We start from the raw sequence: 19,197 nt of genomic DNA on the forward strand, positions 1-19,197 counted from the left end.
GCACTTCCATATCATACTAGAAATCATCAGCAGCGGTTGATAAACTTGAATCGTTCATATAACTTTATGTTGATCAATTTCCAGGAGGAGCATCTATTTGTTCGACATTTTTGTTGAGCTAAATTTACACACACTTATCTCCGCTCTGCGCTCTTCTCAACAGAAGCCTTTTCTACTGTCATGCAAAACCAATTCCAGAAAAAAATGGGAACCCCCTTCAAGTCTTCCACCGTACACATGTATTCGGTTTTATTATTTTTTTATTTTAATCTTAAAATTGAAAACCACGAATACAATGAATTAATCGTTTTCAAGAAAAAAATAATAATAATGCAGACGATGAAGAAAAATTTTTTTTTCAGGAAAAAATTACGCCACTTGTAAAGAAAAAACACATACGAGCACATTTAAATAAAATTTAGAGCAGAAGTGGGTCTCAAAGTTATTTTTTTCCCAAATTTCCAAATTCCAGAAAATATATAAAAATTTTTTTGTATCGCGCATTGAAATTTTTTTATTGTTAGATTTTTTTGATGAAAAAATTGTTTGAAAATATTGATCGATACACCTTTGTAAGATGTACTTCCGTATTTTTTTCATATTTTTGTCTCAAAGCTATTGAGAATGGCGTGAAAAAAACGAAAAGTAGCATTTTTCACCATATATCCTATGTTGTACCATATGAAAACTCAAATATATTGTACAACTGTCATAATTTCTTTTTTAGTACCCTATACAATATTTTCCATACAGCTGGTGATTTGGTCTGGGGCACTTTTTACTCCCTTACCCAGCCAGGCCCTTTGGAAATATAAAAAAAATTTTTTTTGTACCGCCCAACACTGAAAAAAAGTGAAAAAAATCACACATATCTAGAAAAGCCGTAGGAACATATTTAAATATGAATTAGAGTAGTACTGAATCTCTAAATCCCAAAAAAAATATCAAAATTTCAATATTTTTTAGTACTTGAATTTTTGACGAAATTTTTTTTTGATATTTTTTTCTTGATACACCGTAGTTCACTATTTTTTTCAAATTTTTATCTTGAAGCATTTGAGGATGGCGTGAAATAAAAGAAAAAGTAAGTTTTTCACTATAGATCCTATGTTAAACCACATAGGGGTAAAAACCGCCAAAATTCCTTATTTAATATCCTATACAATATTTGCCATACCAGCTGGTGATTTGGTTTGGGGGCACTTTTTATTCCCTTACCCGGCCAGGCCCTTTCATTGTAACGATGAATGTAATCTATTACAATGCATGAATTGACCCAATATGGAATTTGTTCAAACTCTTTACGCTTTAGACTTTACAATTATGTTTTACTCTTCGGTGTAGTCACTATTAGCGCTAGAACATTTCTGCCAACCTGGAATGGCGCACAGTTGTTTAATTCTCTGTTTGGTTGAAACTGCACATTAGGGTGCCAATGAATGTATGGGAAAAAATGGACCCTAAAATTTCAAAAAGTTACCCTATACAAAATGTTCACCACCTCAAAAAAACACCCTATGCCGAATTTCAGCTCAATCGTACTTAAGAGAGAGTGGCGCAAAGCGGTCAAAGTTTGAGTTTTTTGAAAATCGAAAAATCACCCAAGGTGGTAGTAAAGGAAATAGGGGTTTTCGAAAAAAAAAATTGATCAAGAAGTGTTGCCAACTTAAAATTCTATACTACTTTCAATAATAATGATAATTTTCTCAACTTTCATAGGTGAAAGAATGAAAATCGCCTGAATCGTCGTACCAAAATACAGAAATCTGATAGTAATTTTCGAAAGATGCTGCCAGATGTTGCACGTATTGGATTACCAGCAGGAATTCTCTCACCATCATTGTTACAGTTGGTTAGAATAATAAAACAAAAACAAATCTTTACTGCAATGGAATTCAAATCCTTCACTGCTTGTGTGATCTTTATACTATTTCCGTCAGTCGCTCATCCAATGATAACCACTTTAGATTTTCGTACCTCGAAATGATTGATCATTTGTCGCAGGCAGTTTTTTTCCTACTGGAAAAAATAACGGAATCGGATAGACTATCACTTTTTCATTGGAAAATCTTTTTTCTCGGACACGAAAGCAAGATTTAAAATGATGTCGAAACTATTATCAGTGTTGATCTCAGTGTTTGAAGCTTCTCCAAAAATCAGTTGAATTCGCGATGTTGTTTAACCCTCCTGTACTCGCGTGCAAAATCATAACACGTATACTCGCGCACGGTGTCACAGACCGAAAATTTAACTTCTCTGTAATGTTGCCATTGTGTATTTTTCAGGCTTTATTGGCATTTATTTGAAGAAGAGGGTAAGATTGAATGAAAAAACTCAAAAAAATATGTATTCTTCGTCTTTATTATGTTTTAATAGTCATCTAATTCAGCCTCCTCAAAACAGAATAATTTTTGATACTCCAACACAAATATCGAAATTCGAATTTTTCACTGTTATTGATTAAAAGTAAGCAACTGAATATAATTCATGGAAGTATAAAGAGCTATAAAATAACATTAAAACGTATTAATCGATTGTGGTTTCATTGGAGTAAGAATCAGAACATAGCATAACTGCATGCTCGAAACAAATATATTTTTTACATTTCATGCAGTTGTTGCGTGTTTTTCGGGTCTTTTATCGAAGAGAAGAATGTATAACAACCTTCTAGATAATTACCAGATGATAAAGGTTCTGGAATATAAAGTTTGCATATTTCTAATGTTCTTTGTCTTTGTATTCTTGGTAAACTAAGAATTAATACCTTTTTTTCAAATGGGGCATAAAACGATGATATAAAAAGATTTCTAGTAACTTCCTTTTTTTCTTGTTTTCTTGTCGATATTGTTCATTATAAAAAAAAATATCCCCGAGACTATAATTGTTAAAAATTATTATAAGCCACCGATTAGTTTATAGTTTACTGTTTACAATTCTTCCACAAGTGTGTATATGTATGACCATTATATTTAGCGAATAACTATACGAAAGTCAAACATTTATATTTTGTTTTTGAACGCATGAATCTAACGACGAATATATCGAGGAATAGTTAATATATGGATCCGTTCAATCCAGTTACAAAAGGGACTGAAAACAAATAAGAATAGTCCGGTAATGATCTTATGCATTATATTCTATAAATATTCCACGCCACTAACATTAATTTATACATTTCATTCAACAATATTCTAGAATATGAAAAAAAGGCACTTGTCCAAAAAAGTTACTCCTATACTCGCGTCGGTGTGTCAGACCGAATGTGTTAAAAAAGTGGCAAACGTCCCCTTTGTACCAACATATGTGATACGCTAAACGATGACGAACGACGAATAACGAAGCTAGAGAGAATCGCAAAGCCGTAGTGTTGATATTTTCTGAGAAATGAACGAATTATTGATTTCTCGTTCTGACAGACCAATGCGCGAGTATAGGAGTGTTAATGCCACCGACATTCTGAATAGAGCTGAACTAAGGTCGATTTGAGCAACTTTTATTTTACCCTGCAGCCAACATTGTTATTTTATCTTTTGACCTATTCCACCTTCGCTGTCTGGTATCTTTTTTTTTTGAACATATACTTTTTTGTATTCTCGTGAATACTCCAATCATTCGGAGCTCATACCTACCGGGATAGGAAACAATCGTTTATAGATAGTAGTACAGATCAAACAAAATCGAGTGATCCAATTGAATCTTCTGTGACAAAAAAATTACAATATGTAGAATTAATAGACTTATATAGACTTATCATTTCGTCCGTGAACTTCAGTGGAATTGCTAGCAATTGCTTCGCAAATTGTTATCGATGGTCAATTATGAGATATTTTGCACTTGAATTGTCAGTATGAAGGACACTAAAAAGCCATATACACATCAACAGCAACAGCAGCAGCAGCAGCAGCATACGCAGTCAGTTAAAAGCTGTCCGCGTGTCCATTCTAAAAAAAGCCTTTTATTTTACAGCTCCAGTGTTTTGTGCAGCATCAAATGCGAAATCAAGGCTCACCGGTAGATCTTGACCAGTGGCCGACAACCGGTCCGCTAAATTGATTGCCAAACGGAGTCAAGCTCTCGGTTGATGGATTCAAGCGGGAAATGCGTATGCCGTGGGCGAATCCCGCATTTGGCAGAGAATTAGTAGCCTACCTCCGCGAGATAAAATGTAGAATTTCAACAATTACTTTCCCGATTTCGGTATCTCGTCGGCGAGTGGCAAACCTGGATAACATTTTGTGTCAACCGGTTTTTTGTGTGTGTTGGAGCGGTGTGTCAATTGTGATTTGAATTTAGCCTTAAAAAAGGAAAGAAACTTTGATACGGCAGTGATAGAAAAAAGTGTGAATAAAGAGAGTGCAGTCAATGTTGTGCTCCAAGCTGGATCCGCCGAGGGAACCGTACGACAGCAAAACATGTTTCAAAACGCCTAAACCGATCGTTGCAATGAACGTTTCGCAAGGCTATCCAGTGAACGAAGGCGGAACGCATCCTGCACTGTATTACCGTGAAGGATATATGCACCACGGGGCTGCTGGAACAGCAGCCATGGGGTACGAGGGGTTAGATACTAGATATAATCCGTCCGCAATGAGTTATTATGCGCGAAGTGGTAGTGCTTCGGGTGGGGTAAATATTGCCGGTGTGACGCCGTCTTACGCCGGCTATCCTACGGTGTCCCAGCAAGGGCCTTCGAGTGAGCGATTCAGTTTTCCGGGTTGCCATGTTCCACAGGCTGTTGGCGCTAGACCCAGAAGTCATCCTTCACAGGTTGCTACGGCTAACCCACCGAGAGCCGGCTATGGTGGTCACAATGCTATGCCCTGGTATGGCGGGGCGCCACGGACCTACCCGATTCCGCAGGAGCATATGTATAATATGTATCATTACAACAGGTAAATTTTATTATAGAGACAGCAAGGAACGTGATTTAGCTATAATGTCTACTCGATTAATTTATCTGATCTCCGGTTTTTTGAAATGTACGAATAAATTATCATTTGGTTCAATTTGCCCTGGCTTATAGTATTCCAACTACAGTAAAACCTGTTTTTTGCGTTTTTTTTGTGCGATTTTTTGTGTGGTTTTCTGTTCTCGTGCGGTTTTTTTGTGCGTTTTTTTTTGTGCGGTATATGAAAAGAAGTATATTTGATGAATTTATCCTCCATTTAATATTTTTCGATGGTTTATATGCTTTGCAGAGCAGAAAAAGCATATTTGCGTCTCAATTATCTACTTCTGAAATCATTCCCTTTCTCCCATCAATTGCTCTAAGTTTTTCTAAGTGATTGCATAACATGATTTCTAACAGCAACACGTTTCGACATGCAACTAAAATAAACTGACCAGACGTCCCGCGTTAGGCGGGACAGTCCCACATTTCAACAAAATGTCCCGCGTAAGATTACGTCCCGTGAAACGTCCCGCAATTGACAAAAGAAACGAAAATGTCCCGCGATATCAATATATTTCAATATTAAAATTTTTTTTATCCAAAATATATATATTTTTATTAAGGCACATGTGGCGTTAGCCTGACGGGGCCGGGAGTCCAATATTTTGACAATTTTTGTCTTACAACTATGTTAGTAATATGTAACCGATTACTCGCGGTTGGCTCGAGGTTAGTATTACAAGTGTTCTCATAATTGGTATGTTGCAGTCTTCGATGCTCTGTACGTGTGCCCGACACGGGATACTTCCTATTGGGATGCAGCTGACCATTAATCAGCAACGCCCCCCTAGTCTGTACCCCATATCTAGCGTGGTGCGTCTTTCTCGACTCGAGGAATCCAGGATAGAATGGTCACTAGCCGGCGCAATCATCAGGGACCAACGTGAGTCAGACGAAAAGTTCATCTTTGGTCCCCTAGCTCGGTCAGGGCTTAACGTGTTAAATAAACCGGAATAACTAGTGTATACGGGACAGGAAGAGACAGCCGGTACCTTAACCTACTCCTTCTGGATGATTGCCTGCTGCTCAGATACGGTCGGTCTCATCTGACGCTTCCGCATAAAAATGTCCATTTTGACCAGATTCTCCTTCATCATTTGACCGGTTGCTTCGACCTCCTGGCTTAACACTTTCGACGCCCCGTCACCCAGATATGGGTGACACTTTCCTCGTTCAAATTTAATAGGATTTTTAAAAGGAATTTGATAGAATAGGCACCTAAGTGCCTATATCCTATATGTAGAAAAATAATAAAATTATAACCATATTATTATAATGTTTATACTGTACTTTTTATTGATTTATAGTGCGGATGGTTTGTATGGCAGCTTTTTGCAAAACCCATATAACATGACTTTAGCATATGTTATTGTTGTCAATTCAACTTCAAATTAAATAAATATCGCTAGATCATGTAAAAGTTGTCTACAAACTAAGTTTGATCTTCATTTAATAATTCATTCGCAAAAAAAAGCCACGTTGGGCGTCGAACGTGTTAAGGGGGTATTCTAGTGTAGAGACACGAATTTCGGACGTTTTTTCGAACTCCGTAAAAATAAAACAAAGAATATTTTTACTATCCATTATATCATTATTCGTTTATCTATCTTTCAACAATAAAACAAAAATAGGACGGAAAAAAATATTCATAATTAGAATAGTTACATGCTGGTGAAGTGAGGGTGTTCAAAAAAAAGTTGTGCCATGGCGTACACGATTCCAGTCCTTCTGGTTATCTGAAACAAAAAAATCGAACAGATTCTGAATCAGTAAAGATGTCGCTATGGCATGAACCTCGGACAAGTCAAAAACATGGGTTTTAACAAAATGGCGGCCGTTTGAAAACAAAAATGCTGTTTAAAACGTTTTTTTTTGCGTTTACCGATTTTTTAAAAATAGTAAAATTAAAAAGTTATATTTTTTTATTGGTTCATGCGATAGAGAGATGTATGCAGATTATTTTCATATAAATTTGACATAAATCGGTTCAGTAGAACTTGAGATATCGTGTACGCCAGTTAGAAAAAAACTAGTTCCGAGAGAAACGCGTTTGAAGTTCATTGTGATGGTCGTAACAGGTTAGATACCACATCACTAAGATGGCTCTAACTAGGTAAATAATAGGATTTTCGATAAGTCCTTTCTAGAGTATATTCTTGAATGCCTAAACTACAGAAATATGGTAAAAAAAAATTTCGATTTTTTCAGATTTCTAGACTAGAATACCCCCTTAAAGAGCGGCAGAGAGAGGATATTGTAAATACCAGATTGGCCATATCTGGCGGACACAAAGTGCCTCAGAATGTCCAACTCCTTCGCTGTGGGGTGGAGCTGACAGTATGAAAAACTCATCAAGTTGCTTGACATTGCTGCTGCTGCGAATCAACAGCCTTGAATCATTTTTGTTGTAGGCTTAATAAACCTAACATTTAAGGAAAATTTGTTCCATTAAATTATCTTTTGAAGTTTTTTTTCATCGCCATCCGAAATTAGTCCACTTTTTTAATGCATACGTTTACACTAAAATCGATGGAAAATAGATTGTAATTTTCGAGCATTCCATTCGATAATTGGAAGAAAATTGTAGAATTTGAATCGTGCTTGCCAGACCTAAATGCTGAATGAGATTTTCAGGCGTAAACAAAATCTAAACCACCGAAAAATCACAACTGAGTGATTATAGGTCAGGTTTAATTGCTAGGACACATGTTAAGAGTTTCACGAATAAATAAGACTCTCTTAACTATGGTTTATGTTCACAGACCTTCGACCGTATGGTCACTTTAAACTAAAAGCACAAAACAGCCACGCGCAACCGAAAAGGCAGACTGTCCCGTCGCAAAACAAGGAAACAAATGGAAATTGAGCGGTGAACGGCGTGAATTTGAGTTATTTTCTTGGGGGAATTTTTTTTATGCGGTCCCTATCCACCGCACAAAAAATTTTTTTTTTTCAAAATGTGTACCGAACACGATTTTTTAAAGCTACTGGTGAAGTTTTGCACGATTTATTTTTATGCGATTTCTTTTATGCAGTCCCTATCCCCCGCACAAAAAAAAAGGTTTGCCTGTTTGAACTTTTCTTTTAATATCATCAATTACTAACCGGTAACGGTTTAATCAGTCATCTGTATAAAGAGCATGGTACCGTATCATGTTTTGTGTGCTCGAGCCTGCCACTATCACACGGTTTAATGTCTTAAGTGGAGTCTAGTAAAAATCTCGATCTATTAAATAAGCCCCTCCGTGGATTTCGCACCCGTTTTGCCGTACAACGGAACGGTTACCTCTGCTGCTCAGGATATTCCTCTCAAAGTTCAAGCCACGGCGAATCTTCTCTGGACATGCAGAAAGTGAGTGAATTGTGTTGTTCATCGGTGTTTACAGAGTGTCCCTGCCGGTGAAGCATCGGTAGATTCTATCAACAAGCAGTTGTTTGGCTTTCGAAAGTTGCTTGATCGAGGTAATTGTGTGCCATCTCAATTGCTTCCCGCGTCTCTGCCTCTGGGCTGTATAACGATTTCCGTAGAAGTGTGTTTCCCGCCATTTATTTTTTCTCGCTCCTCGCTCCCGAAGTGTTCGTGACTTTGTGTTGTGTTCGAGCAAAAGTTTATTTTCTTTCCACCGTACCATAATTCAAAACATTAGGTGTGATGATGAAATGCATTCGTTTGTTTGTTATTGGCGAATCGCGGCGGCATACGGAGAGACGTGACGAAATGGGTCAAGCGCTTATTCACGTGCAAATACGAATATCCCGCTGCATCCTAAAGAGGCGGCGCGCCATACATCGCTAAGTGAGAAGCCGATTGCTGTTGGGCGGGTTGCAAAGACTGTACAAGAATATGCATACAAACATACGGCTCGCTCTTGGATATACAGAACACTTTTCTGTCCGTTGACATAACATCGGGATGCAAGTTTGTTGCTGAATTTGTAATGCAATGGTGGCGTCCGCGATGGCACCATTTCTTACTCTGAGCGATGGTTACGATAATAACTGAATGGACCCAGGGTAATAAAGGGTAATTAGATGCGGTTTGAATTTTTAAAGTTCATTTATATACTCACTTAGTATGAATACATTCTAATGGAATACGATGGTGCGATGAAAAAGTAGACGGAATACTTTGATTATGCTATCAAAAATTTTTAATTCAGGAAAGAGATATGGTAAAATCATGGAATTAGTCATCAGATATCATCCCATTGCTAGAATAACTTTATAAATCTGACAGTTGATTAATTTATAACTTCATTACGCATTTTGCACCTCTCTTTGTCAATTTTTTTACAGGGCGCACTCGATTGTATAGAGTCTCCCATTTGTTTTCACTGTACATAAACGAATTTTCTGCAGACAGGAAAACTTGTTTTTGTGCGGTTTTCTGTTCTTGTGTAGTTTTTTTGTGCGGTATATGAAAAGAAGCATATTTGACTAAGTTATCGTCCATTTAGTTTTTTTTCCGACGGTATATATGCATTTCAGCGCGAAAAAGCATATTTGCGCATGTATTATCCACTACTCAAATCATTTCCATCCTTCCATCAAATGCTCTAAGTTGCACATGACATGATGTCTAACAGCAACAAGTTTCGACATGCAACTAAAAGCACAACACAGCCACCCGAAACTGAAAAGGCAAACTGTCCCATTGCAAAGCAAGGAAATAAAATGAAATCGAACGGTGAACGGTGTTTTTTTTTATAAATTCGTTTATTTTTACAGGCTCAGTTACATAAGTTTAAAGGAGCCGAAATCTTAAATATATTTTTAAAACTATATATATGAACAATTTTCTTAAATCTATGGTTAGTAATGTGGGAAAGCGATTACTCGCGGTGGACTCGAGATTAGAAGGGTGACATATTTTTCTCAGGAAAAGGATGGGGTATAAGGAAATTATTACAATGTTGATAATCACACACACTCAATTCTTAAATCTATTCGTACATCTATTGTGAATTTACATTTCATTCTCCTGTTTATAGCAAGCGGACCAATTACTCACAAAGGAAGAAATGGAGGGTATAAGGATATAAGGATAATCACACACGAACATCGATAGATTTAAGGAAAACATATATTTGGGACATGTAATCAAGGTCTAACCGAGCCAACACATCTCTCACCGGCACATTGGGCTGCCTTCCTCTAGCCCGAAGGGAGTTCTCTAAATTCGATCTGGCAACAAGATACACCTCACACGACCAAACAACGTGTTCGATGTCGTGGTAACCTCGGCCACAAACGCAGAAATTGCTGCCGGCCAGATTGAAACGAAAGAGTAGTGTGAACGGTGTTGATATGAGTTATTTTCTTGAGGGAAACTTTTTTTTATGCGGTCCCTTTCTACCACACAAAAAAGTTTTTTTTTTCAAATTGTGTACCGAACACGATTTTTCAAAGCTACTGGTAAAGTTTTGCGCGATTTTTATTTATGCGATTTTTTTTGTGCAGTTCCTATCCTCCGCACAAAAAAAAGGTTTGCCTGTATATAATCGAATAGAAAAAAAAACATTTTTTTTTGGTTTCATAGATGTTTATTAGGGTGCCAATGAAAATGGTCATCTCGAATTTCAAAAAGTTACCCCATAAAAATGTTCACGACCTCGAAAAAACACTTAAGCAATATATCAGCTCAATCGGACTTAGTGGGTTGGTAACACAATATGGAATCTTTAAAAAAAATAAAAAATATTTCTGGTCTAAAATGTTCTCTGGGATGTCTACTTTACTGTAGTTTCTGTCCTAGATTTGTCCGATGCTCCGTTCCAAAGTTTCAAGCCAATTAGTCTTTGCGTAAGGAGCGCGGATCCAAAATTTAAAACGCGTTTTTCTCGAAACTAAGTTTCTCAAACTGGTGGGAGTTCTATCTCCGGAACGGTCCATCCGATTTTGATGAAATAGTTTTTCCCTGATTCTCCACTCTCCTGAATTTCCTGTCATCGTACGTAGGATTTTTTTTTTTATATTTTGAAAAATACAATTTTGGTGAATGTTTTGTTTCGATTTTTGAGGCAAAAAAGCAATTTTTGTTTTACAAAAAATGTCGCCATTTCGTCAAAAATCAATATTTAAAAAAAAACCTACATACGATGTAAGGAAACATATCCAAGATAACGTTAAAAAATCATTGGTTGAAATCGGTCCACTAGAAAAACGTGTAGAACTCCCACCAGTTTACAAGGTTTTGGCTGCAAGGGTTCAATAAGCCGGTTGCGGCTATTCGGGGGACAGTTCAATTGACACCAATATATATTATGTTTGTTAAGTAATATATATCTAATAATACTGAGATATCAGATTAATCATAGTAATTTATTATCTCGTACTTTTTATGATGTTCATAGTGTACTATTCCCTTAAGGGAAGGTGGCGCAAAGCGGTCAAAGTTTGAGTTTTTTTGAAAATCGAAAAATCCTTTCGGAACTTGCTGCGAAATGTTTTTCTTTTTGATTTATTATAGTGACTTTTAAACACTTTGGCTGGTTCGTCACTTTTACTTCCATTTCGGAAGGATGTCGGGAGTGAGAATTGAACTCATGACCTTGAGCGTGAAAGATATGGATTTTAACACTACGCCAGATCGCCTCCGCTGCTACGAAATGTTGATTTGCACGATAATATACTCAATGCAAAATATTAGCTCAATCGGACTTCATTTAGTAGTGTCGCAGACATGAAAATTTGAGTTTTTTGAAAACCGAAAAATCACCGGAAATCGGGTTTCGAAACATTTATTTTTGACTGTTATTTTAATGCTATTATTAAGTCCCAGAGTGTCGATTTTTGACAATTTTTTTTTCAAGATGACAGTAGATCTCGACGGTTCATGCAATTTTAGGATATTTGGCATCCATTTTTTTTAAACCCCAATTTCCTGTATTCCCCCCTTGGGTGATTTTTCGATTTCAGAAAAAACTCAAACTTTGACCGCTTTGCGCCACTCTCCCTTAAGTACGAAATTTGAAATTTTGCATAGGGTGTTTTTTCGAGGTGGTGAACACCTCGAAACGGTACTAAACGATTTTATTTAGCTTGACCTGTTCGTAAGTTTGTCTGTAGGGTTATCCTACATTGATAGAAATTTGACCCCAGTCCTGTTGAGCAATTGATCTGAAATTTTAAACAAATTTTTATCTCTGCTGTCATTATAAAACTGCGTTTTTCATGATTTTGAAAATACAAAATGGATGGCGTCCGCTACAAAATGGCGGACTACATATTTTTCCCCCATCAATAAGGGTATCAAATGTAAAGGCTTGACTAGTAGAGCACAGTAGATCATGAAATATCCAAATCCAAGATGGCCGCAATCTCAAAATGGCCAATTACTTTTTTCATGCAGTTCTCCATATGGGTATCAGATGAAAGCATGAATTCATTACGTTTTGCACTTTTGGAAAACTAGCACTCCCCGTCGTGGAATTATAATACAGGTCGGACTCGATTATATACAGACTCGATTATATGTTATTCGATTATATACAATTTTGGACTCGACTTTATATTTTGGAAAAAAACTTTTTTTTTAATATTTCAAATATGACTTATTTCAAGAAGTTTTAGTGGCTACTACATGTACAGTAGTGTAATCGTGATTATTGAAGATTTTGCTTGAATTAGAGCGGTTAAAAAATTTCAATTCAATTGATAGAAACAATCTAGTCTATATATATATAAAAATCTCGTGTCACGGTGTTTGTTACCGAACTCCTCCGAAACGGCTCGACCGATTTTGTTGAAATTATACTCAAAATACTTGGTAGGTATGAGAATAGGTTGTAAACTATATATGATACCGGTAGTATACCGATGACCATACATTTAATACCGAATAGGGTGGCTCTATGCAGAAAAAAAGATCTGGATATTTTTTTTCAAAAATTTGACTTCATACCATACATATAACCTTAAATGTTGACCCCATTTCCCTATTTTTAATTGCGATTTTATTATTTTTGTGTCAAAAATATTCTAATAATTTAACCGTTGTTCGTTTTTTCAACAGAACGAATTTATTTAAGTTGTTCAATGACTGATGGCGTAACGCCCGCTTCATTGAACATCCATCTACAAATACACAAGTAACATCAATTCATCTAAAGCAGGGAGCATCTCCGACGAGCTGGAAGCCTTTTTGAATGAGCACAATGAGTTATCGAAATTCTTCAAATCACATTTGCTCGGATTACAAAATGACAATCACGCTATTGCCATCAACCCTGATAAAACATCAGCTGGAGAGCACGTGTGTAGATCCAAAAGCACAAGCGCTGCTGGAATCATGATAGCACGGTGACACGAGAAATTTAATGCGAAGAAAAAACAATAATCTGGAATTCATCGTTGACACACACCGTTCATACGACCCTCGCTATGTTCTTCTTCAATGGCACTAACGTTCCCAAGGTTTGCCTTCTCAACGTAGTACTACTTGCGTCATTTTTATTAGTAAACAGTTGAGATTTCTATGACGAACAATACGCCTTGAATGTATTCTGGAGTGGCAAGCTCAAGAATACGCGTGACTACAGTGCAAGTCAGAAGGGTTTCTTTAAAGAAAAATCTCCTGCATAAACATTAGACCAACGAGACCCCGTCACAGATACTTAATTCATTATGAACATCATTTCTCATTTTGATTTAATATTTATGAACATGCGACGAAACAAACAGAGGGCGCGCTCGAAGGATTTTTATGTTTATCATATGGTGATTTGACATGGTCAAGAAACGCCAATTCAAGATATCGTAAGCTGTGCCAACAATTTATGGTCGACATATACGCGAAGGTAGAGATTGAATGACTGCAATTCTTACTACACAATCAACAAAAGCGGTGCGAGGAATAATACATTCACTTGCGAGACACTATCATGAGCAACGCCGACACAGCTTTAGTTATAGCCAGGCCAAAGCGCAATGCATTGTCATGACATTGCGCGTGTGTTCAAACACAAAATGAAGTTCGATCGTATTCGTCCCCACATATTGTTGGTTGTATTCTGTTGAATGGAAAAAGCGCAATTTTGCATTCTGTTCACGCTCAAGTCCAATCGAGTTGAGCAACTGTGACAACCTTGCCACGCAATTCGACGTAAACAACATTGGTCTCCATGTTCCATTTCTATGAAGCAAAAATAGTAATGGTTTTTCGGGTGGAATAAACACGCAAAATTTACCATTCAAACACATTCAAAACAAATTTAGCATCCAAACGAAATCGAATAATAATTTTCATTCAAATTTCAACAATTTAGAATTATTTCCGGAATTATGCCGATCAGACAGAGATTAAATTGAACCACAAATACGGATGACTTATTTTGACCATTGCTTCGCGACAAGGCGAACGAATTTATGAGTGTAAAAGTCGATTTCGATTAAATTGTAAAATCCGATCACTCATATGCATATATGAATATTGAGTTCTACAAATCGGTGAAGAGTAATAAAAACATCCATGAATAAAGGAAGCAATATGGCTGTGTTTCAAACTTAGATTACCGATGTGAATACTCCTCGATTGAATGACAACAATAAAATAACGCGATTCAAAACAGGCCGATTAATCAGCTCCATTGAAGTTAGCTGGCGTATGCAATTTATGAACGAAACCAAGCTGTTATAAACTAAGCCATGTTGAAAATCACATGCACGTATTTTCTAACAAGGAGACAGCAATAAATATTGATTTTCTATATTTTATTTGTTCTACTTTACGACAAACTTATATTACTTTTTTCAGTTGACGTTTCAGATCAAACTCAAACATGTCGGTTGCGTTAATGAAATACACCAAGAAACATCATATAACCTTTCGTTCAAATCATTTAATTCGTTTTTTTATCGGTCACATTCGATTTATTTTAAAGATCGTTAAAATATTCAAACACACTTACAATACATTAGTGTGTTTTATTCAACACCCAAAATATTCACTAGAAATAATTTATTTGGCAGAACAACGTTTGCCTGGTCAGTTAGTTGAATATAAATTTTTAGGATAAAATTAATAATAACACATAAAAAATATTAACTTTTAAGTTTTTCACTTCCAAAATGTTATTAAAATCCACTAATTCAAATGTACCACTGCTATAATCGGTTCTAAATTTTCTCATCTTTCAAATGAAAGCATCAGAATCGTCTTCCATAGCGTACTTTTTAAGGTAGCGCTCGTTTGAGGCAACAGAGTTCGAAACAATAAAAAAAGTTCTATAACTCTGTCATTGTTGAAATTCGAACATATGCGTAGGAGAATTTTTTTCATCAAATATCATCGTCTACCACCTCCTGAGAGAATCTGGATAAATTTATTTTTTTCATGTGAGAAAGGTTTTCTGACTTTAGAAGCCAATTCGTCTTTTATTTAAAAAAAAAACAAAAATACGTGCAAAAAAACAAATAAAAAAATTGTTTGACTCGATTATATACAGGATTTGATTATATACAGTGAACAGAAATTAAAAACTGTATATAATCGAATCCGCGTTGTACAGCCTTTCCGTGCCAAACCGATATAGTGGTTCTCAGAGTGATCAAAAGTAGAAACATTTTTTTTATTGGCACCTTAGGCCTAGGCCCCTAGCCCGATTCCGATGGTCGATATACCACTTTGAAGCCAATGGTCTGGTTTTTGGCTTCAATTTGATACGTCAATCATTTAAATCGATTTATTGGTTCGAAAGTTATGAATTTTTGGAAAAAGTCATTTTTGGGAAAAAGTGGAAAAAAAAATTTTTCCAACCACCCTAAAATGGAAACGGTTTAATATTTTGCGATAAAGAACAAAATTACCACTTTTGACGAAAATCAGACAGCTACTATATCGGTTTGGCATGAAATAGCTGAAGCTCTCTCTCTCTCTCTCTCTCTCTCTCTCTCTCTCTCTCTCTCTCTCTCTTTTATATGATAGTATGTCATACAAAGATAGAAATACATGAAGGTTGTGTCTGAGACATGACCGCTTAGTTGACGTAGGATCACATTAAGCTATTTGTTTTAAAGTTATTTTGGATATATTCAAAAAATTTATAAACTATTCCATAATTTTGTGACCCTGAAAAGGGTCGTTAAGTTTGATTGTTAGGTATTGTTTGTTCACTCTATCAATGGTATAATCGAGAGACGATGACGATGACGATGCATATCACGTTAAAAGATGCCGAAGTGGAATGAGATATGCTAAAAGCTGCTCCTGTGGTTCTGGACGAGATGGTGAGATGGTGTGGTGTGACATGTAGCAAGGTCTCATTGAAAATAAACATCTTATATATCTATTCGATCAAGTTCGGGCAAAAGTAAAGTTTGATTTAGAAAATAAAAATGGTCACGATTTGCGCGAAACGTTTTTTTCATTATTCAATAGCGATTGGGTTAGTCTTCTGATGAACAAAACTCCAAGACGGAATTTGCCAGAGTCTCTATTAAAAAATGGCATTGCTGCCAAACTGAAATATTTTTCCATTTGACTCTGTGTGTTTCCATTTCAGAGAAAGGAGTTTTCCGATATGTATATTTGTTATTTCTGCAAAACCCGACAATTTCAAAAAAATATTTCAATTTAAAAACATAATTTCCACACGTACTGCAGTTAATTTAACATAATTCGACATTAATGGGCTTGAATATACATCGGCGGTTCGTTTGAGGATTTTTTTAACATAACACTTCCATTAACATTTGCATGATAATAGTTAGTATTTTAACAGTTCAATAATTTTCATAGAGCACGATGAGATGATAATGTCTGCAGTTTACACGTGGTGTAATCGCCGGGTCTACGTTTATTCATTTATGATTCATACTGTCAGTCACAGGCTCATTCTTTCTTCCATCTTCCGGGCCATTGATTGGAAACCTTACGTCAAAAACAGTGGTCATCGTCACCTCTAGCTTTTTTAGAACGAAGAAATTAGAAAAAAAAGTTCGAATTGTGGATCGCCTCAAAAAGGAACCATTTTTTTCCACGCGAGTTTTTTCTCAATGCTAACCCGGGAGAATGAGTTGGTCTCCGATTGACAATATGAATCATGAATATATAAACAGTTTTTTTTTACTAACAACCTCGGCGATTGCAATATGTGCAAACTGCGAACATTGTCAGCTACTCGTGCTTTGTGAAAATTATTTAACTGGACACAAAATACCAACTTTTATCATGCAAATGCTAATGGAAGTTGGAATCTCTCAAAGAAAATCACAAACAACCCGCCGCTATTATTCGTTGGATTCAAATCTAATTTCTATTCCGATGTATATTCGAACCCATAAATTTCAGATAGCCAACCGGTAGTCATCCTTGGGTATTGCGTAGATGTCAAACCATTTATCATCCTTATTTTTATTTCTCAGCGTAGAACGCGTATTGACGCAAGACACTGAAAATAATAATTTCAGTCACCTCGAACAACCAGAGATCCACTAGAGTCAGCAAAAAAAAATTACGCCACTAGTCAAGCATGCGTTAATTCTGCGGTTACCGGAGGATTGTTTCTGGCGGAAGGCTTACAAGACATGCTAATAACATTCTCTTGTTTGTTGCTCGGTAATCCTCTACCTGCGTAACACGCACCTAGAACCGAACCGGCCAAATATACGTACCCGCGCAATCCACAAAATTATCTAACTTTTCTCTTCCACTTATTCGAGGGCTTATTCGTCTTTGGGGAATCTGTGGGACCGGGGCAAGCTAGCAAGCCTTCCGTTCGCTCGTAACTTGAATACAGCGCTGAAATATCGTCGCGAGCGAATGTAAAACTTGCTAGTCATATTATTTTATTACGAGTATGTGGGCCAAAGAGGGGTTGGTAGGAGTTTCAGCGCGGGTGCAGGGAAAGAGACATGCTTCGCAGGAATGCAGGTTTTGATATTTGGAATGGATAAGCGGTGCTATTTCTGCCATTGGCAAAAGTGGCACCTTGCTTTTATCATCGTGCAACTTCTTCTGTTTGCTTAGTACTAACTTTTTCGCCATAGCGATCGACACCGGCGGCAATCCGATGGGCGATTTTTTTTAAATTTTTGTTTAAGAGTTGGAGGTGAACTAGCAGATCAATACAGTTTTTTATTTCAAATTACCGTCATCCCTAATGCATACAGGGATCGTGCTCCGTTGAACTCTGTGAGAATTTTGATCATTATTGTACAGCAAATAAGTTCCATTTCAAATAAACAACCCGTGCAAATAAATTGCAAAATCAGCGTAGATTGACCCCTTGGTTGAATGACTAGCCAGATCGAACGTCGAGATTGCCAAAAGCAGCTCTATATTTTAGCGCGCTCGAACTGTGCGAATGGACTGATTGACATGTTCAGGCCTATTTCATATTTATTTTTCAATAGACAGACGCGTAGCTAATTGTTGTTCCTGGCTTCGAAGATTCGATAAAAGGAACCAGTTTGTGGGATGAGCCCCGCACCACAATCTAGTGGTCCCGATTATATTCACGCTAACGATTTTAAGCAAAAAAAAAAAAAAAACAGGAATGTGTTGTGAATGTGGTCCGAACGGTTTGCCATTTTTGTTGAGCCTAAAAGACATTTTCTAGACTACTGATTATCACGATGGCTGGTGAACGAAATGAATGCTGCGACCCACTTTGAACAAATATATATTACTTCCGTTGTCTTGTTAGCAATCATTAGTAGATTTAATTTCAGCGTACCCGGTAAACATGATGTGATTTATTGGGCACCTCCATGTTCATTAAAGTTGACTTCTTCAACCTAGTATTTTTATCACTCATACATATCGCGACGAGATCAATCGGATCGGATTTTGGTCAGACCGGAGGTTTTTTTTATCCGAACTACAAACTTGATGCATACGATTTTTTAAGGAACTAACATCGTATTATTCGACATCAAAATTCCTTTAAAGTCCGAGTTAAAATGACCCAAATAATATCGCATTGAGAAATCGAAATTCCTCGTTTGGACATTCGTTCAGAAATTCAGAAAAAAGAATTTATTAATTTAATCGAATCATTATGGAAACGAACGGCAGATAAAAACTATTCGCGATTTACTAGGGTTAATCACAGCAAGGTGCGTTGAGAAAAAAGCAGAGCCTTATTTGAATGAACATGATTATAAATCCAACATGCTCTTCATTCATGGGGTACTTAGAGAGGGGCCTGGCCGGATAAGGGAGTAAAAAGTGTCCCCAAACCAAATCACCAGCTGTATGGAAAATATTGAATAGGATATCAAATAAGGAACTTTGGCGGTTTTTT

The 19,197-nt window shown here is 36.6% G+C and overlaps 1 protein-coding gene across 10 annotated transcripts in view; it reads left to right on the plus strand.

Annotated features, from left to right (window-relative positions):
* The window catches only part of LOC129764676 (basic helix-loop-helix ARNT-like protein 2), a 242,926-nt gene that overhangs the window by 141,611 nt on the left and 82,118 nt on the right, over positions 1 to 19,197 (plus strand). For 3 of the 10 annotated variants that reach the window (XM_055764001.1, XM_055764009.1, XM_055763999.1), the window contains exon 2: positions 3,967 to 4,892. The exons of 6 other annotated variants lie outside the window; for them this stretch is intronic. In XM_055764001.1, the coding sequence (XP_055619976.1) occupies positions 4,363 to 4,892 (530 nt within the window). In that variant the 5' untranslated portion in view covers positions 3,967 to 4,362. Of the gene's footprint in view, positions 1 to 3,951; positions 4,893 to 19,197 lie in introns of all 10 variants that reach the window. One more of the 10 variants, XM_055764000.1, reaches the window with a different exon arrangement.

Source organism: Toxorhynchites rutilus, chromosome 2, assembly GCF_029784135.1.
Source record: "Toxorhynchites rutilus septentrionalis strain SRP chromosome 2, ASM2978413v1, whole genome shotgun sequence".
Lineage (NCBI taxonomy): Eukaryota > Metazoa > Arthropoda > Insecta > Diptera > Culicidae > Toxorhynchites > Toxorhynchites rutilus.